A 24,461-nucleotide genomic window follows, 5' to 3' on the forward strand; every position below is an offset into this window, starting at 1 on the left:
GAGGGGGTTCAGGATGGGGAACACATTTACACCCATGGCTGATTCATGTGAATGTATGGCAAAAACCACTACAATATTGTAAAGTAATTAGTCTCCAATTCAAATAAATTAATTAAAAAAAAATAAAGAAAAGTCAGCACAGCAAAAAATAAATAAATAAAATGCCCCTAAAAAATACTTATAACTAAGTTGGGGACAATTCTGAAACAGATTTCTGTTGTAAACACAGGAATTCTTTCAAGATTAGTAGTTTAAGGCTGACGTTATGTGGATACTAATTTAACTGGATAATTATTATAACAAAAATGTGTGCTTCAACTACAATGCATCATCATTCTTAAGAGATGTGGAAATAATAGAAAACTTCATGAACGTTCACTTTTTAAAAATCACTTAACTTTCTCATTATCTCCATTGTAATTACACTTAAAATATTAATACATACATTTTATTTAAATGTGTTTATCACATTACTGAGTTATAAATAAAGTCCTGCTTTAGGGAGGGGACATATGTACACTGATGGCTGATTATGTTGAGGTTTAACAGAAAACAACAAAATTCTGTAAAACAATTATCCTTCAATTAAAAAATAAAGTTAAAAAAAACGTCCCTCTTTATAGGGATGCTTTTATAAATGAAAGTAATTGGAAAAGTACTCACATTCATCAATTTCTCCTAAACTTACAGTAGCCTTATGTGTTCTTGTTGTTACATTCACTGCCATATTAAATTCATTTACGTAGTTTGAGTCCTTCATTTTGTTAATTTTCCCCGCGCACCAAGTGACTCTTCGTTTTTTTTTAGCCTAAAAAGAAAGAAATCAAAATTACCTCACATAGATTGGGGCTCATATACTGTAAAACAAAGGAACTAGTTTCCATTTTAAAAAACCATTGCCTTGGTGGAATTTTTACTAAGTTGAGTTTAGTATCTTAATAGTTTAAGGATATCCTGAGATAAGAAAATATACTCAAGCTTTTCAGATCAGTGTTTAACCCCTGAAAACTTTGATGAAACCATCATTTACACTATATGTTTTATTTGAAGGTTTACTTATAAGCTTTTCTGGAACATAACTGAAAGGAATTGGTTGACATACAACTCTTTAAGTACTCTGGTGTTACAAGGAAGGGACAGCTGCTGCTGCTACCCCATGGCTATCAACAGCACTTTGATAGTTGCTGTAGTTAACAACCCAGTTCCGTTCCCTCAGTTATCTGGTCATCTGTCACCTTCCCTAGCACCTTCCTCTTGGCTTTACAAATGCTCAAGCCTATTTATTTGCTTTTGATTTTTTAAAGAAACACACTTGCCTCCTCACTTCTCTCTAGCTACCATTTTCTTTTAGTTTATACACTATCTTCTTCCTCATCATTTATCTACTTCTTCTTTGTCTCTTCAGGATCATTTCTGTCTATTGCACTGCATCTCAAGATTAACTGCTGTTCCCAGAATACACTGCTCGCTTTCATGCCTCTACACACACTACCTTTAGGTTTGAGACAGCCAGCCCTTTCCACAGCCTGCTCTGCAAAACCCAGCTGTACATAAATATTTTACTCCAATGACCTTCAGCTCAACACCATGCGCTATACTATTTCAAACTCTGAGCACTATGAATGTGTGTCTCCAACCATCTTCTGATATCTCAGCAGAAAAGTTAAACCTATTTCACAAAGACAATATAAGCCTAAACTTACAAAAGCATTCCTTCTTCTGTCCTTGTTGAACAGATGTTTCTCCTTCTAAGGCCAGACTCTTCAACTATATTCAAGATCCCATCCCTTTGGGTATCTCTACCCACAGGAAGGTGGCTTTTATTACCAACGCATAACTCAAACTGCTTTTGCAAATAAGCTTTTCATTTCTAAATCTGAAGCATCTTTGTCTTCAGCATCTGTAAGCAGATGTAAGCAGAACATGACACTGCTTACCACATTCACCTGATTTCCTTTCAATTCTAGAGCTCAACATGGGCTCCTTTAGGGATTCTTTTATTCTGCTTTTGACTAAAAATTGTTGTTTCTTGGGGTTCTGTGTTTGACCCTCTGTTCTTTCCATTCTCAACATGCTCCAAGGGCAAGCTCATCCATTCCCAGGACTTTAAATTGGATCAGCTGTAGTTAATACCCAAACTAACATCTCCATCTCAGACCTTTCACATTTCCAATTGCCTGATCTCTTAAAATGGAGATGTCCTGAATCAAACATTGAGTAGCTCCACTACTCTTCATTCAGTGAATACACACACTACCAACTGCCCAGAAAGCCTACTAATGCTTGCAAGTCATTCAGGATGCCTCCTTCTCTCTTTCCTTGCCCCTGCATTCCAACAACCACAAAGTCCAGTTGAGTCTGCCTCCCAAATGGCTCTCCAGTTTATCCAATTTCTTCCATCTTCAGAACTACAATCCTTGTAGAGGCCAAATCAATCTGATGCACATAGCAATCACACCTTTCCAAAATGCAATTGCGATTACGTTATTTACAAGGCTTTTCCTTGTCTTTAGCAAAATGCAAAGTTCAAATCCCTTAATGTGGTTTATAATGCCCATGCCACCAGAAAGTCTACTATATTGTTGTCCCACAACTTCAAGCTTTTGCATATGTGTTTTTCTGAAATACTATTCCCTATACCTTCCACTGGGCTATTTTCTACTCATCACTCAGTCAAGAAACAGATCTTGAGTGTCTTTATACTTAGTGTGGTGATCTGTACATGATACCTATTAATAATACATATATTTTAAAAACATATTTATTTCTGGTTATGTAGGGTCTTTGTTGGTGCACAAGCTTTCCTTTAATTGCAGTGAGTGGGCCTCTCATTGCAGTGACTTCTGTTGTTGTGGAGCATGGGCTCGAAGTGGGCTTCAGTAGTTGTAGCTCCTGGGCTCTAGAGCACAAGCTCAATAGCTGTGGAACACAGGCTTTGTTGCTCCGCATTTGGGGTCTTCCCAGAATAGGGATCAAAACTGTCTCCTATGTTGGCAGGTGGATTCTTTACTAATGGAGCCACCAGGAAAGCCCAGTAATAATCTTAGCAGTATACATTTAATGAGGATTTCTGAGTGTAAAGTATAGTGTTATGCACATACTGTATGTTACTTCACTTAATTCTCACAACAATCCTATGAAGTAGGGATCAACCTATTATATCACAGATAAGGAAACTGTGGCAAAGTATATTTGAGAAATTGTCTAAGGTGAGGTGTTAGGAATTGACAGAACTGGGATTCATACCCAGGGAGTTGAAATCCAAAGGCTATCTTCTTAAATTAAAAAAATCTGTCAGATAAATAAAACCCTATTAAAAACAAAAAACATACAAATCGGAAGTTAGAATTTTGATTACTATGCTGATCTATAGTCTAGATCAATTTCTTGATATTAACATTCTTGTTTCTTTAAACAGAAAATATTCCAATATACTTCAGACACCCATGGTTTCCAATCAGCTAATGAATTATATAAGAATTTCTTAAGAAACCTATTGCAAACAGATTCCTTTGCTATACTGTAGACTGAAAACCACAAAAGACTTCAAATAGCCAAAACAGTCTTGAGAAAGAAGGGCAAAGCTGGAGGCATCATGCTTCCTGATTTCAAACTACAGTGCTATAGCAATCAAAACAATATGTATGATAGTGCCACAAAAACAGACGCATAAAAACAATGGACTGGAAGCCCAGAAATAAACCCTCACATGTATGATCAATTAATTTACAACAAAGGAACCAGGAAGATAAAATAGGGAAAGGACAGTCTGCTCAGTAAGTGATGCTGGGAAAACTGGACAGCCATATGTAAAAGAATGAAACTGGACCACTATCTTACTTACACGTAAGTAAGAAACATTTACACTGGACCGCTATACTTACATGTATATAATATATGATTTTCTCATATATAAAAATCAATTGAAACTGATTAAAGACTTGAATGTTAACACCTGAAACCATAAAACTCCTAGAAGAAAACTTAAGTAGTAAGCTTGAATCCTTGAATTAGTACTTCTACATCAGGGGATCGGTAATTTTAACGAACTTCAACAGGTTCTTGGTTTCTTGAATATAATGTAGTGAAAGATGATAAACGAATAATTATGTAATAAATATATAGGAATGTCCAGTTCTATTCTCTGTATACCAAGTTTAAGCTGTCATCTTTTAAATTTTACCTTTAATTCTTGCTGCGATGAGAGGGAAGAAGATGTCACTAGCATCCGTGTTAGGTTTTGGATTTTCTCAATCTGGACTTTTTGAAGTAGATCTTTTTCTTCCAAGAGCTGGGCCAGTTGGTCTTTTTCCATTGCCTGGGCTCGAGTCTCTAAAGAAACCTATAGAATGTAATAATGGATTATGTTAATAATAAATGTAGCTATATTTTAAAACCTTGAAAGTAGCTTAAAAGAACAGAATAGAAATTTGTATGTGAACTAAGAGAATTTTAACTATATTGAAATAAAACATACTCTATGTGCAGAACTCTAATACACAGTTACCATAATCAGTAATTTCTCAAACTAAAAATAAAGTAAAATAACCATTTCTTCTCATGTCATTATTCTAAATGCTGTGTGTAAAATTATTACAATGCAGCTAAGGCAATTCTATTAACTGCTTAAAATATATAAATAGAAGGCAGAAAGATCATAAAAGCAGAGACTTGAATACCTACAGCAAAGAAGAGATGTTTTCATAAGATTACCATTTGTTATTTTAGATCACTCCTAAAAATATCACCAGAATGCAAGATTTACACAAAATCGAGGGCCATAATAGTCAAAACAAACAAATTACAATTATAAGTGATTATCCTATTTTATTGAATTCCTATTCTGGGTTTGGAAAGAAAAGTTCAAGATAATGCGAAACTCTGGAAAGTAGTTTTGGGTAACTATACATGGCCTCTCTCTTTTTTAACCTAATTTCCTATGTATTTGTGATAATTTTTTACAAAAACTCTGTCAACTTGGCCCATTTGAAAACATCAAATTTTGCCCTTTGAAAATGAAAAACAAAACCTAAAATAATTTCAGGAAACCAAGTCTTTTAGTTTACAGTATATTAAACTAAATTTTGTATGAGTTGATTTCTTCTTAGTTGAAAATTGTTTTAAACTTTCAGTTTACAAGCTCAGTTATTGATGGCTTCAGAATCTCTGGGCATTTAGGCAGATCTCAATTCTAAATCTGTCTCTTCTCTTTACTGAAATACATGGTTCATACATACCTCCTCTAACTGCTTTTTAAGATCCATTATTTCTTTCCTATATCTTTTCAGGAGAGCTTCATCACTTGATACCTCGTTAACATAAGGTGTATTCTTCATATATTTGGCAGTGCTGGCAAACTGGGAAAAAATGCAGAAGTGTTATGCACTCAACATACACACAAATTAATAATACTTGGTTTTCTTGTAATTAAGATTTGTAAAAAAAAAAAAAAAAAGAAAAAAAATCAGTACTCTTCCCTTCCCAGGTAGTTTAATACTTCTGATACAGAGAGCATTCTATGTCTCCCTAACAAGGCCAGTAATGCTCCCATCAAAAGCCCTTCTCCTTCCTTTGAACTCTATCCTACTTAACTAGCCACTTAAGCATTAATCCAAGGCAATCACATTGGAAGAAAGGTCTTGTCTTCCCTATAAGACTATCAATTCTGTGAAGCCCATGACTCTATTTTCTATCTTTTTTCTCTGACAGTACCTAGATCTAGAACTCAGTAGCTATTTAAACCAATGTTTCTTAGAGTGTATCAGAAGTAACTTTAAGTGGGTACATGAAGTTGTCCATTATATATGACACTGAATCCTTCATTGAGACAGCTATTCTACTGACAATTCTGTTCTCCCACCCTAACCCTCCTCCTTTTTTTCTTTAAACATAAAATGCAGGACCTAGGCTCAGTGCAAAGACAGGCAACAATTGGCTAGCAGGAGTTTTGGAAGTTTTTTTGTTGTTGTTATAAACACATATAAATGTTTTTTGAGTCACCTTCTATTTGTTCTAAGTGCTATTAGTTCTTCATTTATGGAACTGATATAAAGTTTCCTTTCATAAGTGAGTTTGTAAAAATAAAAAATCAAGTCAATTTCAGTAAAATAGTGTTGAATGTGGCAGAAATTGTGGAGGTGGGATAATTGATTTTGGATTTTGTGATTTTGGAAAAACATATCAATCTTATTTTATCAGGTATGTTATGTCAATTAAAAGACCTATACCTATTTTTAGTAGGTAATTTTTCCTTCTTAAAGATGATATCCCCTCATATTAATTTGAGATAAAAATCAAACTCACCTGGAGAGTACTAAGTGTTTCATCAAAAGACACTGGAGTAATTGTGCAGATGATACGTGTTTTTGCATTTCCTCCCAAGGAATTCTGGAGAATTCGTGTTAATTTGCTATCTCGATAATTTATGAAACCACTTAAAGAGAAATGAATTTGGGAAGAAAAAGAGAAAGCTTTTATATAACAAAATTGGTTGGTTTTTAATGGAGAACCTTAAAATAGCTATAGTTATAAAATTAGTTCTTTACAGGTTATATGGGGTAGATTGAAACTGTTAACTAAAAAAATATTTAAAATACAGAAAGTAAATTTAATAGAACACAATCATATGTATAAGAAGCCACAAATGCTCACAGTCATGAGAGCTTTTGAATATATGAAAGAAATAGGTACATATATTTTGAGTGTCACTAAGGGATTCCCACATGGCACAGTGGTAAAGAATCTGCCTTTTCCAATGCAGAAGATTCAAGAGACGTGGGTCAATCCCTGGGTCAGGAAGATTCCTTGGAGTAGGAAATGGCAAACCACTCGTGTTCTTGCCTGAAAAATGCCATGGACAGGGGAGCCTGGTGGGTTACAGGATATGGGGTTGCAAAGAGTAGGACATGACTGAGCAACCACACACAAAACTATTAAAATTTTCAACCTAATTTAAACATAAGTATTAACAGACAAATGTACAGTGGGGTACACTTACCCAACTTGTCCATCGCTAAGTTTCTTGATCACTTGTCCCAAAATAAATAAACTTCGATTTATATTACAGCCTTCCTTGAGTCGCAAACCTGTATTTATTACACAAATATAAATACTAATATTGAGCTTTGTATTGGATGATGAACTTATTTATCAGCAAATTATGAGAGAAAGTAGAAATTAAAGGGACAGATGTTGAAGTCTCTATTTTGGACTAAATCTGAGTCTACCTTTAATATCACCAATGGAGGTGCTCTCTCCCTACCCTCCCACCTATTAGATGAATCAGAAAGGTTATCATCTGAGAGAAACAGCACAACAAAAAAGATGAAAAAAAAAAAAGAACAAGAGGGAGGAAAAGTCCGTTTCCTAAAAGATTCCCTCTAATTACTCCTTTTGAATCTAGTTTTTTTAAAACTTCAAATACAGACAACTACAGACTTAAAACCAAATTTGTTCCTATATGGACTCACAACCCCAAAATCTTTAATTTTAAAACTAAATATGCACACGTGACTCTAACATTAAAAAAAGAACAAGTACTCTGAAAAAGCTCTATTCCAGTTTTATGCCCCTACCAGGACAGATTTCCTATCCCCTCTTACCAGGAAACCATGTTTATTATTTATTCTTCTGGAGATTTTTAGAAATACAAGTTCATATACACTCATTTCTCTAATTTTCAGACAAATAGTAGCATACTACATATACTATTTTGTCCTTTGCTTTTTTTCACTTGCATCAGATTAGTAAACACTGGTTTTTTTCATTCTTTTTCATAACAGAATTTCACTGTATGGACGTATCAGAAATTACTTACCCAGAACCCTGTTGAGGGATATGTAGGATTCCAATCTACTATGTACACACAAAATAATGCATCAAATAACTCTGAATAGCTGTTATTTCACAGGCGCATTATTTAGCTGCTGCCATAATACTGTTATTTAATAAGCCAACTTGAAACAACAGTATGTACTTCCTGTTCATAGGTCTGATTTGGTGGAGATGGGCCATGCTCAGCTGGGTAACTTTACGTCAAGCTGCAGGAAATTAACACGAGGGAGGCTTGACATCTTTATGATTTTGCACCTTTCCATCTAAGTGTGCGTTTCCATTTGTTTATGTATTAATATTTGGTTATGTCCTTTAGGTCTGTTTTTGAAGTTTTATTTTTTTGGCTCTGTGCAATTTTTGTTGAGTTTCTTCTGAGGTATTACATCTTCTAACCTATTATTGTATATTGCATATTTTTGTACACTAAATATTGTAGCTGGTTGTCTTTAAGAATTATTAATGTCTGAATATTAATTGTGTACCCCATGACCTTTCTGAATTTTCTTACTAATTATGAAAATTTAGATGGTTTTCATGGTACTCTCATAAACTCTTCAGCTATACAATTCTAGAAACTGCATAGTTCTGGCTTTTTAAAAAATTGATGGTACAGTAGCCCAAGGACTTCCCTGGTGGCTCAGTCGGTAAAGAATTTGCCTTCAGTGTGAGACATGGGTTCAATCCCTGGCCCAGGGAAGACTCCCTGGAGAAGGAAATGGCAACCCACTCCAGTATTCCTGCCTGGAGAATTCCACGGACAGAGGAGTCTGGTGGGTCACATGGGGACGCACAGCCCATGGGGTTGCAAAAAGCTGGACACGACTCAGCGACTAACACACACACAGTATCCCAAATGAGATAATCAGTCAGATACAGAAGCTACTTTTTACACTGAGGACTTTTATCACAATATTATTATTATCCTTACTTTATTAGTTTCTAAAATGCACGGCAGCATTTTAAGTTTTCCTTACCTTCAGCACCTGTTTGAGCAGCCCGTTCACTGCCTGCAAGATCGACCAAATTCTGTAAGACAGATGGAAATAAACCTTTAGAAAGTATAACTGGAGATAAAATCCAAACCACTGAAAGAACATTTTAATCACACAGTTTACTTGAACACTCCACCTGTGACCTCATCTCTCACCCCACCGTTTAGGCCTTGCCTTGTCAAACCAATCCGGAACGTTTGTTCCTTCTTTGTAACGCAACATATCTCCATAATGCCGCCAGAACAGGTTTTCTATTTCCTACACAAAGTTCAGAACCTTATCATGGTGAATGTGATTCTTTGCAATCTGGCACTTGCGTTTGCTTCAGCCTTATATCTACTCATTACCTACGCCTAACTCAAGCGGAACTACTCACTACACCCTGAATACCTCACATACTTCTACACTTCCAAGTGCTACCCTATGCCATTCTCTGCTACCTCTAAAGTTCTTTATTCAGGATCCAAGGCAAATGTTACCTGCTCAGTGTAGCTTTGCTGATTTTATCCTTCCTCCTCCCATTCCTTGAATGAGCTGCTCTTTTAAACTGTGTACCCAGAGGTCATTTTCAGTTCAGTTCAGTTCAGTGGCTCAGTTTTGTCCGACTCTTTGCGACTCTATGAATCGCAGCACACCAGGCCTCCCTATCCATCACCAACTCCCGGAGTCCACTCAGACTCACGTCCATAGAGTCAGTGATGCCATCCAGCCATCTCATCCTCTGTCGTCCCCTTCTCCTCCTGCCCCCAATCCCTCCCAGCATCAGAGACTTTTCCAATGAGTCAACTCTTTGCATGAGGTGGCCAAAGTACTGGAGTTTCAGCTTTAGCATCAGTCCTTCCAAAGAACACCCAGGGCTGATCTCCTTTAGAATGGACTGGTTGGATCTCCTTGCAGTCCAAGGGACTCTCAAGAGTCTTCTCCAACACCACAGTTCAAAAGCATCAATTCTTCGGCGCTCAGCCTTCTTCACAGTCCAACTCTCACATCCATACATGACCACAAGAAAAACCATAGTCTTGACTAGACAGATCTTTGTTGGCAAAGTAATGTCTCTGCTTTTCAATATGCTATCTAGGTTGGTCATAACTTTCCTTTCAAGGAGTAAGCGTCTTTTAATTTCATGGCTGCAGTCACCATCTGCAGTGATTTTGGAGACCAAAAAAATAAAGTCTGACACTGTTTCCACTGTTTCCCCATCTATATCCCATGAATTGATGGGAGTGGATGCCATGATCTTCGTTTTCTGAATGTTGAGCTTTAAGCCAACTTTTTCACTCTCCTCTTTCACTTTAATCAAGAGGCTTTTTAGTTCTTCTTCACTTTCTGCCATAAGGGTGGTGTCACCTGCATATCTGAGGTTATTGATATTTCTTCCAGCAATCTTGATTCCAGCTTGTGCTTCTTCTAGCCCAGCGTTTCTCATGATGTACTATGCATAGAAGTTAAATAAGCAGGGTGACAATATACAGCCTTGACGTACTCCTTTTCCTATATGGAACCAGTCTGTTGTTTCATGTCCAGTTCTAACTGTTGCTTCCTGACCTGCATATAGGTTTCTCAAGAGGCAGGTCAGGTGGTCTGGTATTCCCATCTCTTTCAGAATTTTCCACAGTTTATTGTGATCCACACAGTCAAAGGCTTTGGCATAGTCAATAAAGCAGAAATAGATGTTTTTCTGGAACTCTCTTGCTTTTTCCATGATCCAGTGGATGTTGGCAATTTGATCTCTGGTTCCTCTGCCTTTTCTAAAACCAGTTTGAACATCAGGAAGTTCACGGTTCACATATTGCTGAAGCCTGGCTTGGAGAATTTTGAGCATTACTTTACTAGTGTGTGAGATGAGTGCAATTGTGCGGTAGTTTGAGCATTCTATGGCATTGCCTTTCTTTGGGATTGGAATGAAAACTGACCTTTTCCAGTCCTGTGGCCACTGCTGAGTTTTCCAAATTTGCTGGCATATTGAGTGCAGCACTTTCACAGCATCATCTTTCAGGATTTGAAATAGCTCAACTGGAATGCCATCACCTCCACTAGCTTTGTTCGTAGTGATGCTTTCTAAGGCCCACTTGACTTCACATTCCAGGATGTCTGGCTCTAGGTCAATGATCACACCATCGTGATTATCTGGATTGTGAAGATCTTTTTTGTACAGTTCTTCTGTGTATTCTTGCCATCTCTTCTTGATATCTTCTGCTTCTGTTAGGTCCATACCATTTCTGTCCTTTATCGAGCCCATCTTTGCATGGAATGTTCCCTGGTATCTCTAATTTTCTTGAAGAGATCTCTAGTCTTTTCCATTCTGTTGTTTTCCTCTATTTCTTTGCAATGATTGCTGAAGAAGGCTTTCTTATCTCTTTTTGCTATTCTTTGGAACTCTGCATTCAGATGCTTATATCTTTCCTTTTCTCCTTTGCTTTTCACAGCTATTTGTAAGGCCTCCCCAGACAGCCATTTTGCTTTTTTGCATTTCTTTTCCATGGGGATGGTCTTGATCCCTGTCTCCTGTACAATGTCACGAACCTCATTCCATAGTTCATCAGGCACTCTATCTATCAGATCTAGGCTCTTAAATCTATTTCTCACTTCCACTGTATAATCATAAGGGATTTGATTTAGGTCATACCTGAATGGTGTATATAGGTATGACTTATTCTTACAACACTTACTGTGTAGAGCTAGTCACATGTTTTTGATTATACTGCAGCATCTTTAAAAGCACAAAGCTCTAGTTCATTTCACAGATATTGCTGAAAAAAGTGACTGTCACGCTTCAGGTAGTATGTTAGGTCCTAGGGATACGGCAGTGAACTAAACAAGCAAGGTCCCTGTCCTCATAGATCTTATATTGTCTATGGAGTGTATGAGACGAGGAAAAGGATGAAGAGACAGAAAAAGACAAACAAATGAGAAATAGAATATGGTAAGTGTAATAAAGATAATTTAAATAGTCCTGGAAGAGGGAAGAAGGGACAGAGGAGGTTCTCTGATTGGTAGGGGAAGGCTTCCCCATTAAGCTAAGATCTGAAATGACAGAGGAAGGCAGCCATGCAAGACCAAGGGAAACACAGTCCAAATTAAAAAAACGGCCAGTATGTCCAGTCATAAAACGGATGAGCTTGGTATGTTCATAAAACAGAAAAGGCAGCATGGTAGAGTTGGTGAAGTGGAGATGGGACAATACAGTGTAAGAGAAGGAGATAGGAGTCAGATTACTCAGGGCTCTGTAAACAAGGATAAGGACTCTGGTTTTCCAAATGCAATGGGAAGCCGAGACGGGACTTTAAGCAGAAGAGTGACATACCTTGATTTAACCTTCTGAAGGATCACCTGTGGCCCCCATAGATGGAAAATGAGCTGGAGAGGGGCAAAAGTGGCAGTGGGAGCCCAGTCAGGAGGCTGGTGCAGGACTCAAGTGAGAGATGATGGTGGCTTGGGCTAGGGAGGTGGTTCAGTACAGTTCAGTCACTCAGTCATGTCCGACTCTTTGTGACCCCATGAATCGCAGCACGCCAGGCCTCCCTGTCCATCACCAACTCCTGGAGTTCACTCAGACTCAGGTCCATCGGGTCAGTGATGCCATCCATTCATCTCATCCTCTGTCGTCCCCTTCTCCTCCTGCCCCCAATCCCTCCCAGCATCAGAGACTTTTCCAATGAGTCAACTCTTCGCATGAGGTGGCCAAAGTACTGGAGTTTCAGCTTTAGCATCATTCCTTCCAAAGAAATCCCAGGGCTGATCTCCTTTAGAATGGATTGGTTGGATCTCCTTGCAGTCCAAGGGACTCTCAAGAGTCTTCTCCAACACCACAGTTCAAAAGCATCAATTCCTCGGCGCTCAGCCTTCTTCACAGTCCAACTCTCACATCCATACATGACCACAGGAAAAACCATAGCCTTGACTAGACGAACCTTTGTTGGCAAAATAATGTCTCTGCTTTACAATATGCTATCTAGGTTGGTCATAACTTTCAAGGAGTAAGCGTCTTTTAATTTCATGGCTGCAGTCACCATCTGCAGTGATTTTGGAGACCAAAAAAATAAAGTCTGACACTGTTTCCACTGTTTCCCCATCTATATCCCATGAATTGATGGGAGTGGATGCCATGATCTTCGTTTTCTGAATGTTGAGCTTTAAGCCAACTTTTTCACTCTCCTCTTTCACTTTAATCAAGAGGCTTTTTAGTTCTTCTTCACTTTCTGCCATAAGGGTGGTGTCACCTGCATATCTGAGGTTATTGATATTTCTTCCAGCAATCTTGATTCCAGCTTGTGCTTCTTCTAGCCCAGCGTTTCTCATGATGTACTATGCATAGAAGTTAAATAAGCAGGGTGACAATATACAGCCTTGACGTACTCCTTTTCCTATATGGAACCAGTCTGTTGTTTCATGTCCAGTTCTAACTGTTGCTTCCTGACCTGCATATAGGTTTCTCAAGAGGCAGGTCAGGTGGTCTGGTATTCCCATCTCTTTCAGAATTTTCCACAGTTTATTGTGATCCACACAGTCAAAGGCTTTGGCATAGTCAATAAAGCAGAAATAGATGTTTTTCTGGAACTCTCTTGCTTTTTCCATGATCCAGTGGATGTTGGCAATTTGATCTCTGGTTCCTCTGCCTTTTCTAAAACCAGTTTGAACATCAGGAAGTTCACGGTTCACATATTGCTGAAGCCTGGCTTGGAGAATTTTGAGCATTACTTTACTAGTGTGTGAGATGAGTGCAATTGTGCGGTAGTTTGAGCATTCTATGGCATTGCCTTTCTTTGGGATTGGAATGAAAACTGACCTTTTCCAGTCCTGTGGCCACTGCTGAGTTTTCCAAATTTGCTGGCATATTGAGTGCAGCACTTTCGCAGCATCATCTTTCAGGATTTGAAATAGCTCAACTGGAATGCCATCACCTCCACTAGCTTTGTTCGTAGTGATGCTTTCTAAGGCCCACTTGACTTCACATTCCAGGATGTCTGGCTCTAGGTCAATGATCACACCATCGTGATTATCTGGATCGTGAAGATCTTTTTTGTACAGTTCTTCTGTGTATTCTTGCCATCTCTTCTTGATATCTTCTGCTTCTGTTAGGTCCATACCATTTCTGTCCTTTATCGAGCTCATCTTTGCATGAAATGTTCCCTTGATATCTCTAATTTTCTTGAAGAGATCTCTAGTCTTTCCCATTCTGTCGTTTTCCTCTATTTCTTTGCATTGATCGCTGAGGAAGGCTTTCTTATCTCTTCTTGCTATTCTTTGGAACTCTGCATTCAGATGCCTATGTCTTTCCTTTTCTCCTTTGTTGTTTGCTTCTCTTCTTTTCACAGCTATTTGTAAGGCCTCCCCAGACAGCCATTTTGCTTTTTTGCATTTCTTTTCCATGGGGATGATCTTGATCCCTGTTTTCTGTACAATGTCACGAACCTCATTCCATAGTTCATCAGGCACTCTACCTATCAGATCTAGGCCCTTAAATCTATTTCTCACTTCAGAAAGAATGAAGGGATGGAGCCAAAGTAAAAACAATATCCAGCTGTGCATGTGACTGTGATAGAAGCAAGGTCTGATGCTGTAAAGAGCAATATTGCATGGGAACCTGGAATGTCAGGCCCATGAATCAAGGCAAATGGAAGTGGTCAAACAAGTGATGGCAAGAGTGAATGTCGACCTTCTAGGAATCAGCAAACTAAAATGGACTGGAATGGGTGAATTTAACTCAGATGACTATTATATCTACTACTGTGGGCAGGAATCCCTCGGAAGAAATGGAGTAGCCATCATGGTCAACAAAAGAGTCTGAAATGCGGTACTTGGATGCAATCTCAAAAACGACAGAATGATCTCTGTTCGTTTCCAAGGCAAACCATTCAATATCACAGTAATCCAAGTCTATGCCCCAACCAGTAACGTTGAAGAAGCTGAAGTTGAATGGTTCTATGAAGACCTATAAGACCTTTTAGAACTAACACCCAAAAAAGATGTCCTTTTCATTATAGGGGACTGGAATACAAAAGTAGGAAGTCAAGAAACACCTGGAGTGACAGGCAAATTTGGCCTTGGAATACAGAATGAAGCAGGGCAAAGACTAATAGAGTTTTGCCAAGAAAATGCACTGGTCATAACAAACACCCTCTTCCAACAACACAAGAGAAGACTCTATACATGGACATCACCAGATGGTCAACACCGAAATCAGATTGATTATATTCTTTGCAGCCAAAGATGGAGAAGCTCTATACAGTCAGCAAAAACAAGACCAGGAGCTGAATGTGGCTCAGACCATGAACTCCTTATTGCTAAATTCAGACTTAAATTGAAGAAAGTAGGGAAAACCACTAGACCATTCAGGGAGGTGGTAGTGAAGACAGCAAGTAGTGGAGGGATGTCTTCTTTTTTTAAATTTCAGAGTCCAGGAAATAGTCTTAATGTATTTTAAAAAAGTGGAGTTTTAAGTTAATTCTTGCTTTGCGGAATGGGCAGATAATTATGTACTCTTGTTTTACAGTTCTGTCTCAGATATGTACTATTTTCACTAAAATACGCAAGGAAATCTACTCGCTGTTATATAGCATCTACTACAAATGACCTTGGGGCTCAGATGGTAAAGCGTCTGCCTACACTGCGGGAGATCTGGGTTCAAGCCCTGGGTCAGGAAGATCCTCTGGAGAAGGCAATGGTACCCAACTCCAATACTCTTGCCTGGAAAATCCCATGGATAGAGGAGCCCAGTAGGCTACAGTTCATGGCGTTACAAAGAGTCGGTTACAACTGAGCGACTTCACATCACAAATGACCTAGGTAGGGGCATAACAAAGGGGGATAGTGGTAAGGAAAGCAGCATGAAATTAAGATATAAGTACTACTGGTAAAAGGAATATTCACTATGATAGGAATAAATTAATTTGGCTTTAGACCCACTGAAGCTTGAGATAATTAACAGTGGGACAATCTTTATGGAGAGACATGACTTAGAACTCAGAGACTTCAGAAACAATAAATATTTGACCATCATCAACACAGAAATGGTAACAATGCCTGAGGGCAAACAAGTGAAGAAAGGCTACAGAACACTCTTGTGCTTTGATTAGGAGGGTAGGAGGAAGGAAACCCTGATAATAAAGGACCTGGGCTGAGAGCACTTGGATTTTATTATTCCAGGAAGGTGAGAAGACACTCAGGAAAAAAAAAAACAAACCAAAAACCATCTTTAAAGAGCCAGAAAATGACTCTTTGGGGAAGTCCTCTTTCCAATAAGATACTTAAGAGTAAGTGGCAAATCTGGAGTGTTGGGTTAAATAGTACCTATGGTCCCTAGATGATAGATCATCAAAAAATATGAGAAAAGACACCAAATGGATCACTGAGTATGTCAAGACTAGTAAAGCTAAATTATATTAAAAGTTAAAATTGTAGTGATGTATACAGGCCAGCTTTGGACAACAAAACAGAAGTTAGGTTTGTTGTTGTTAAAAGACCAGTCTATTAAAATAAATGCTATACTTATACAGTAAAATAACTAAGGTGAACCGGAATTAGATATTTAACTGAGTTTTCAAAATCTGAAAGTAAACATATTATAGATTTATTACTTTTTCCCTTGAAATTTTCAAATCAAATGCAGTAATCTTAAATCATATCCCACATCAAACTAAAGAATTCAGGCCTTGAAGACAGAGAACAAAACAATAACGGTAAGGAATAGAAAGGAAGCACAAAAAAAAAAAAAAAAGAAAAATGATGCAGTTCAGCAAGAAGGAATGTTTGCATAATGCTTATATTCACCTACCAACAGACAGGTACTGAATATAAACTAGAGTAATGTGATTTTTTTTAACTATTTCACCCAGGTTTTCATTTATCTCACAAGTCTCAGTTGCACTGGTGGAGGCCAAAAAACAAAACCCCAAAATCACAGACACACAAAACCCCATCGAATCCCAAGATTACATTAACTCTTAAGTGTGCATAGAATTAGCCCTTTCTCCATTACTGGTTAGGGAAGGCCCCACTCCTACAGTTCTTACACCTAAAGCTTAGGGAGTGGCAGCGTAAGATCACGGGAAGTAAGATCCTCTGACCTCTTCCTACATTTCTGCTAGAAATTTCATGTTACTGGTGAGACTAAACTACCAATTTATAGATGCTTTTGCCAAATGGTCAACAGTTCTTATGAAACCAAACCTTCAGCAGCTAAATTAAATTTTGCTTTGACTCGTATAGTACATTATCACGGTTCCTCAATACTCACCAAATGGGACACTTTGACAGATCCTTCAAAATTAGAAGGTTCACCTTTCTCTCTGCTTTCCAAAATCTAGAAAGAAAAGGCAACTTATAGAAAAATTAGTGTATTCTTAATTGGAAAGACAAAATATAGAGAGAATTACCTACCATCCTAAAAATGGTATGAGAACGACTACTTCGCTGATTCATTTTTGTAATTCCATAATGCCTGTTCTCTGTAAGAGAGTCACATTTCAGCTGTGTGTATTAAAATCCAAAGAAAAACACAACTTGTATTTTAGATGAAAAGTGTGATTTAAAGTCTAAATACATTCAATTAAATAGTTTCTACAAGTGTTTTAAGAAATATAGTACGAAGTCTTACTTTCTCCCTTAGTGATCCACTTCAAAGCCATTTCTGATGTATAAACAACTTCTTCTGTGAGGTCAGCCACATACACATTCCTCTGAAACAAGTTTAATTACGGTAAAAGTAAGGAAATATAAGTCACTTAAAAGTTCCCATTTCAAAAAGAAAGTACAAACTATCACAGAGTTCATTTGTGGATGTCATGTGGAAAAGGGGGATTTTTATTCTGTATGAAAATAATAAGTATACTTCTGATATTTACAATGTATTTCCTATGCCAAAGTATACCAAATTCTAATCTGATAGTTCCATCTCACTCTTTTTAAGCACTTACACCAAAATACTTTAACTGTCAATATTTAAAAACTATACTTATTACTTAAGAGATAATCTCTGTAAGTGTCTAAGAAAGAAAATAAAAAACAAACCATAGTAATAGGAGATACTTTAAAGTATACAGAAATTAAAGGCAAATGTTCAAGAAAAAACAATCCCAATCAGTGTATCTAATTTTTGAGCCACCCTGTTAACTCTGTTACTCACATTGAAGTCTTCCCGAATTATTAAAGGCTTCATTTTTTGAGTGTCACAAAGTAAGTCTGTAATGGTTTCATTGTATATTTCCATGTAAGACACACGTAAGAGAAATTCCCTATCAGGAAACTAGAAGAAAAAGATAATGTGACGACTTCAGAGATCATCTAGTTATGAAAACCTAATAACAAATGCTCACGTGCTAATATTAAATATTAAAATATCCTTTGAGAAAACACATTTATAGAATTTTAACTTATTTTTTAGTTGATGTGTGGTTGACCCATTCCACTATGTTAGTTCCTGGTACATAACATGGTGGGTCACTATTTCCATACATTTCCAAGTGATCACAGAAGTCTAATTGCCATGTGTCACCATACAAAGATGTTACAATATTACTGACTATATTCCCCACGCTGCACATTTCATCTCTGTGACTCATTGATTTTCTAACGGAAAGTTTGTGCCCCTTAATCTTCCTCACCCTATTTCTCACTCCTCCAACTTCCATGCCCTCTGACAATCACCTGTTTGTTATCTATGAGTCTGTTTCTGTTTGTTCATTTTTTTTTTTTTTTAGATTCTACATAGAGGTGAAGTCATGTGGTATTTGTCTTTCAAGAAATTATCATTATAAAACAAAAAAAACAAAAAAAATTCCTCCCTGTGTTTCTATACCGACAATAATAATTAACAACAACAAAATACACAGTTTCAGAAATAACCAATACTATCATAGAATTGTAACAGGAAAAGTACCCCATTCAACTCTCTAACCTCAAAATAAAACTCAACCTGTATATATTCAAAAAATTGAAAATCATTAAAATAATGATGAAAAAGTAATTTAAAATCAACTCTTAACTAATTAGGTTGCCTATTCTGGCCTTCTGGTCTCCTTGTCTTTTACCCAGTCTACTTTTTACTGCTCCTTAATAATCACTGGTAGCTAAACAAAGGCAATAAGGACCCAACTGTGATAAGGTTTTCCTGTTCCTTAATGCCCACTGTTTGGTGGGAGTACTGCTTCATGATTTAAGGGAAAGAATAAAAAATATTTAAGTTTCTTAAGTAAGTTTATGGGGGAAAAAAAAAGAATCTATGCTATGGCTTCCTTCTTTCCCCCTGGATAATTAAGAGATAAGTATAAATCTACTTCCTTTCATCATTACAAGAGAACAGTAAGATTGCTATCCTATTATCACTATTTTTACCTGCATGTACTAGAAACTTAGCTAAGTTCTTTACCTTCTTAATTTTCTGGAAAATGTCATGAATTGCCCTAGGTATTACTCCCAAATACTCTTGTGAACCCATCATAGTATACGTTTTTCCTGAAGCAGTCTGCCCATAGGCAAATATAGTACCTGCAAAAACAAAACAAACACATGCAGAGATTACAGTGAATCTACAGTGTAGAAAATGATCGACGCCTGCTGAACGGACACCACAGACTGCAGTGTTTCTGCAGTGAATACTCACCATTGTAGCCTTGAATGGCAGAATCTATGATTGGTACCGCAATTTCTTCATACACATTTTTAGTAGTTTCATTACTATGAAAGACACGATCTAAAAAACAAATCATATTTAAGTTAAACCAAACAAATTGTATTTTCATTCTGAATTAGTAGTTGCTCGAAGAAATAAAATTGTCAGGATATGGTATGATAGAATATTTAAGGTACAATATTTTCTTCAACTCATTGGTCCAATGAAAATACTCTCTAGGTAAAATGTGTTGGTCCTTACACAGAAAAAATACAAGTCTATTATCCTATGTGCTTTCAAGAGGCAGTAGGGCATGGTGGCTGAATCTGAATAAGGGGGTCTGGAATCAAGACTGCAAATCCTGATTCTGCCACTTATAGGCTGTGTGATTTTGGGCAAGTGGTTGATGGCTCCATGCCTCAGTTCCCTAATCCGTAAAATGGACATCTAATATCTTTTCCATAGAATTATTGTGAACATATGTTAACACTTAGGAAATGCAGACTGTTACTATTCTTTGAGAAATTCTAATGTTTCTAACATACCTAGCAAGAAAGTCTAGCTCAAACTAAACCAAGAAATGCAGATTATCTGGAAGAAAAGAACTGACCAAAGCTAAAGTGTTATGGGGAATGATCAATGAGCTGGCTGCTGAAGGCTGGTGTTTAGGGTGGTATTTACACTGATGAATTCACAAGTCCAGGATGTGGTTCTCTGCTTTTGTTAGCACATTAAAAATAGACTACTCTTTTAGTGGTGGTCTCACTTTAAAAAGCTCACAAGAAATGGATTTGTAAATCAGGAGGGATTTACCTGCAATCAATAGTTCAGTGATTATACTCCTTGCACGGTGACCACAAATCTGCCCTATTAGCAGAACACTGTGGAAAACCTAAGTGCCATCTGAAGGCTGCTTAAGGGTCATTATCTCAGAGCAAGGAGAAATGGCAGATGATTCAAACCTTAATGTTATGTGGTTCAGATAGGTGGATAAGTCCAAATTCTTTATGGGCATATATGGCTACTGAGAATCTGTGGTACTTAGGCTTTTTAATCTCTAGCAGAGACTCACAGACTTAGAAAACGAACTTATCGTTGCCAGAGGGGAGGGAGAGTTAGGGACTTTGGGAAGGTTATGTACACACTGTTACATTTAAAATGGATAACCAACAAGGACCTATTGTACAGCACAAGGAACTCTGCTCAATGTTATGTGCCAGACTAGATGGGATGGGGATTTGGGGGAGAATGGATACCTGTATATGTATGGCTAAGTTCTTTCACTGTTCACCTGAAACTACCACAACGTTGTTAATTGGCTATACCCCAACACAAAATAAAAAGTTTGAAAAAAAAATTATGTTAATACCATCAAACATTCCTTTACCAGAATTCATTTTCTCTTCCACACATCTTTGTGGCTTTTTGCTGCTGCTGCTGCTAAGTCGCTTCAGTCGTGTCCGACTCTGTGCGACCCCATAGAGGGCAGCCTGGCTCCCTCTATGGGAGCTCCCAGGCTCCCCCGTCCCTGGGATTCTCCAGGCAAGAACACTGGAGCGGGTTGCCATTTCCTTCTCCAATGCATGCAAGTGAAAAGTGAAAGTGAAGTCGCTTAGTCGTGTCCGACTCTTAGCGACCCCATGGACTGCAGCCCACCAGGCTCCTCCATCCATGGGATTTTCTAGGCAAGAGTACTGGAGTGGGGTGTGGCTTTCTAGTTTCACACTAATTTGACAACTTAACCACGATTACTTCTGAGGTTGTTCAGAGGACGTCACTGTCGCTCTATGGAGCCTAAGTGGCAGCATGGTGGTATGGCTAGAATACAGATCTGGAGCCTTTCTCTCTTATTTGCTGGCTATGTGACTCCAGGCCACTGTGCTTCAGTTCTTCATTAAAACAGGAAGGCACCAAATACACAGGCTTGTTAGGAGGATTAAATGAGTGAATATATAGGAAGTGCTCAGAACAGTGCCTGGCACTGTGGCACTGGTATATAGTTGTCAGCACTATATACATGCTAAATCAATGTACAAATCAGTCTAGTTAATCATCAGAGCCTGAAGTCCCTCTGTTCTAGCTAGCTCTCACTCATCCTGCAGGTCCTGGTGTAAATGGTACCATTCCAGACACCAAGTTTAGATCTCTGCAAAAGCTTATGTCAGCGGGTGAAATTACTTGTTTAAAGCCTTTTTTTCCATTATATAAGCTCCACAAGACCAGAGGTAGGTTCCTGCTGCATTCCAGCAGACAAAGAAGCAATATCTTCACTATTTATTCTTTAAAGAGTTTTGAAAATAGTTGAAAAACAAACAAAAAACCAAAACAACAAAAACAAATTGGAAGATCTTAAAGATGACTTGACACTAAGCAACATATTTTGGGTTTACAGAATTTCAGGCCACAAGTACTCTCATGAGTAAGAAGAAGAATGTTAGTTTCAGCCATAAGTTATAGTGACTACAGTAATAGTATATGTGTTTAATTTTTAAATTCTTTTCTTTTTTACTACTACTGTATTTAAGCATCAATTTATTAGCTTATAAATGATGGATGAACGATTTTTCAAAATTTCCATTGAAGCAGTTTATTGAACGCTTGGTTTGATCTTTAGTGACAAATCCAGTGTTATTCATAAGGCTTTTGTACTCATAAAAGAAAAAGGATACCAGGTTAACTTTTGATGCTATTATGAACTCACCAAAATTGAAGGATTTACTCCCATCAACTTGATAAACTGTATTATTGTCAGTTTTCCAGTAAACTTGAGTATCTTTTTCAGGCGCTTCTTCTCTAAAAGAATAAAAACACTGAATTTTAGAATAACTGGTCATAGAAGCTGTGTTTTATGAGAGACAGTAGAAAGACTTCATCTTCTGATAAATATTTTAAAAGATTGTAATGACTAATACCATAAATAAGATAAATGTGGAAAATCTACCTTTGAGGGGGCAACACTTTTAAATGGGGCTTCAGTGACCTCCTGCACTTTCATGGGAGTTTCTTTGTGAAACTCTTCACTTCCAACTTCCTATGGAGTAGTGGCAGTTGATATGTCTCTCTCTCTTAAAACATTTAAAAACCATCTGAAATCTTTAATTTGGTACATGATACCTCTATCACTATAATTTTCCTCTTAAATCTCATCTTCCTCTAAATTCTGTACACACCTTAACTCCCAGAGGAATCAACTACCTGAAGTTCACTCCCAAAATCAGATTCAACCTTTCTCTGCCTGGAATACCCTGACTGAGGTTTCCACTAAGTACCTTAACTGTTCTTTCATTCATGATTCAGGTGTTCCCTGACACTGCCCTGTTCCTCTCCTACAGTCATCTCACTAAAGGACTAACGGCTTCGCTAGCAAACATTCTTTAACTGTCTATCATAACATCTGTCAAGATATATTATAATGGTTTCTTTATGTAGCTGTCTTCTAATGCATCAATAAGCTTATTAAAAATAGGAAATTCCTCATCTTGATATTCTCATTTATTAAGCGCCCAGTAAGATTTAACAAATGTTTCTCACAGACAAAACTCTGTTAGCATTCTGGGGCGAGGACCCAAGACTGGCATAGCAAACAGACTTGCCTTGCTTCCCCTTCCTGCTTTTTCTCTAAAGCATTTATTACTCCAGTATCGCCACCTATTATTCTATACCTTTTATCTATTTTCTGTTGTGAGATCCACTGGGCAACGATGGTAGTGTCTGTTTTAATACAGTACACTGTACTAAAAAACAAATCAATATTGATGAATATCGTTCATTCAACATTCTGAATGCGGAATTCACTTATTGACTGAAGTACCGAATACAATGCAACAAAACTGATTCGCTTTCGCTCTTAAGGAGTATACAGTAAAGGGGAAGCGAGAGTCAGTTAAACGTGAAATTTAACTGCACTGTGATGAGTGCAGTAGGATCTTTCCGATTTCGACTTTCCCGGTGGGGACCGCAGCGCAGGGAGTAAGGTCTTTGACGTCGGTGAGCCTGGGTTACAGATATAAGAGAATTCCACAGCTGAAAAGGATCCTCTAGCTCCTCGATCCTGCCCCGTCCCATTAGGAAACCGAGGCACAAAGCGGGTAAGTGGCCGAGTTTCTAGGCAGCTGAGCAAGAAAGAGGAGCGAGGACTCATTCCTCCGGTTCATGCCGGCGCCGGAGTCCGCAGTGGGGACCTGGGCTCGGTCTGGCCTACCTACCTGTGATTGAGCGGCCGAACCCGCACGCAGACGGCTACGGCTCCTTCCTCCGCCATCCTGGCTGGTTGGATCCCAGGGAATACGTCAGAAACCTCCACGGCCGGCGCTTCAGAGCGAACGGGCCACCCCGCCTTTAAATTTAAAATTTCCCAAACGCCGCGTCTGATTGAGTCGCGGTCTCGTGACGTCACGGCCCGTTCCATCTGTGTCGCGGCGCGGGGGACGCCAGGCCGGCGGTAAGTCCAAGGATAATGGGTTGGACTTGGATAATGGGTTTCGGGCTGCAAAGACCGGGTCCAGGAAGCGCCTGGTGAGCGATTCACCGCGTAATAGCGGAAATAATTAGTATTTGCTAACTGCAGTTGAACTGCTTGCAGCCTTATAGAAACGCCTTCTTTCGCCCCATCCTTAAAGTGAAATCTGGAAAAAACGAAGCCGAAAAATTTTCTTCTTTATTAATAAAAGGGAATTAGGAACGTTAAAGAACTACATTAACAGTTGTTAAAAAAAAAAGGTTAAAAAAAAAAAAATGAAACAAACGAAGTACCTCAGATGACAAGAGTTGAAAGTTACTGCCCAACCCAGAAACAAGACTCTGGTACTGGTTTGAAAAGTCTTGGGTTTTAGGTTGTTCATTTTCCGCTTGCTTACACTCCCTTTTTCCCATTGGCTGTGAGTTCCTAAAAGGCTGACTTGGGAAAAGAGTTACTGAAGACTGGTAGTTAGATGAAACTTTTATTAGCAGATATTTGTTGTTTAGTCGTTCAGTCGTGTCGGACTCTGCGACCCCATGGACTGCAACACACCAGGCTTCCCTGTTCT

The 24,461-nt window shown here is 38.1% G+C and overlaps 1 protein-coding gene across 13 annotated transcripts in view; it reads right to left on the reverse strand.

Moving 5' to 3' along the window:
* The window catches only part of CENPE (centromere protein E), an 81,727-nt gene extending 57,544 nt beyond the window's left edge, over nt 1–24,183 (reverse strand). For all 13 annotated transcript variants that reach the window (XM_086406868.1, XM_086406867.1, XM_086406864.1 and 10 more), the window contains exons 1-14: nt 23,640–24,183; nt 22,136–22,227; nt 19,426–19,515; nt 19,192–19,310; nt 17,950–18,069; nt 17,422–17,503; nt 17,205–17,272; nt 17,062–17,127; nt 8,808–8,859; nt 6,998–7,085; nt 6,304–6,433; nt 5,238–5,357; nt 4,184–4,342; nt 664–808 (exon numbers count right to left, since the gene is read on the reverse strand). In XM_086406868.1, coding sequence (XP_086262994.1) covers nt 664–808; nt 4,184–4,342; nt 5,238–5,357; nt 6,304–6,433; nt 6,998–7,085; nt 8,808–8,859; nt 17,062–17,127; nt 17,205–17,272; nt 17,422–17,503; nt 17,950–18,069; nt 19,192–19,310; nt 19,426–19,515; nt 22,136–22,227; nt 23,640–23,842 — 1,534 coding nt within the window. In that variant the 5' untranslated portion in view covers nt 23,843–24,183. The remainder of the gene's footprint in view (nt 1–663; nt 809–4,183; nt 4,343–5,237; nt 5,358–6,303; nt 6,434–6,997; nt 7,086–8,807; nt 8,860–17,061; nt 17,128–17,204; nt 17,273–17,421; nt 17,504–17,949; nt 18,070–19,191; nt 19,311–19,425; nt 19,516–22,135; nt 22,228–23,639) is intronic.
* Nucleotides 24,184–24,461: the final 278 nt, after the last annotated feature.

This window comes from Bos grunniens, chromosome 6 (genome assembly GCF_055505025.1).
Source record: "Bos grunniens cultivar Pamir isolate PY7600 chromosome 6, Bosgru_T2T1.0, whole genome shotgun sequence".
NCBI classification, from domain to species: Eukaryota; Metazoa; Chordata; class Mammalia; order Artiodactyla; family Bovidae; genus Bos; species Bos grunniens.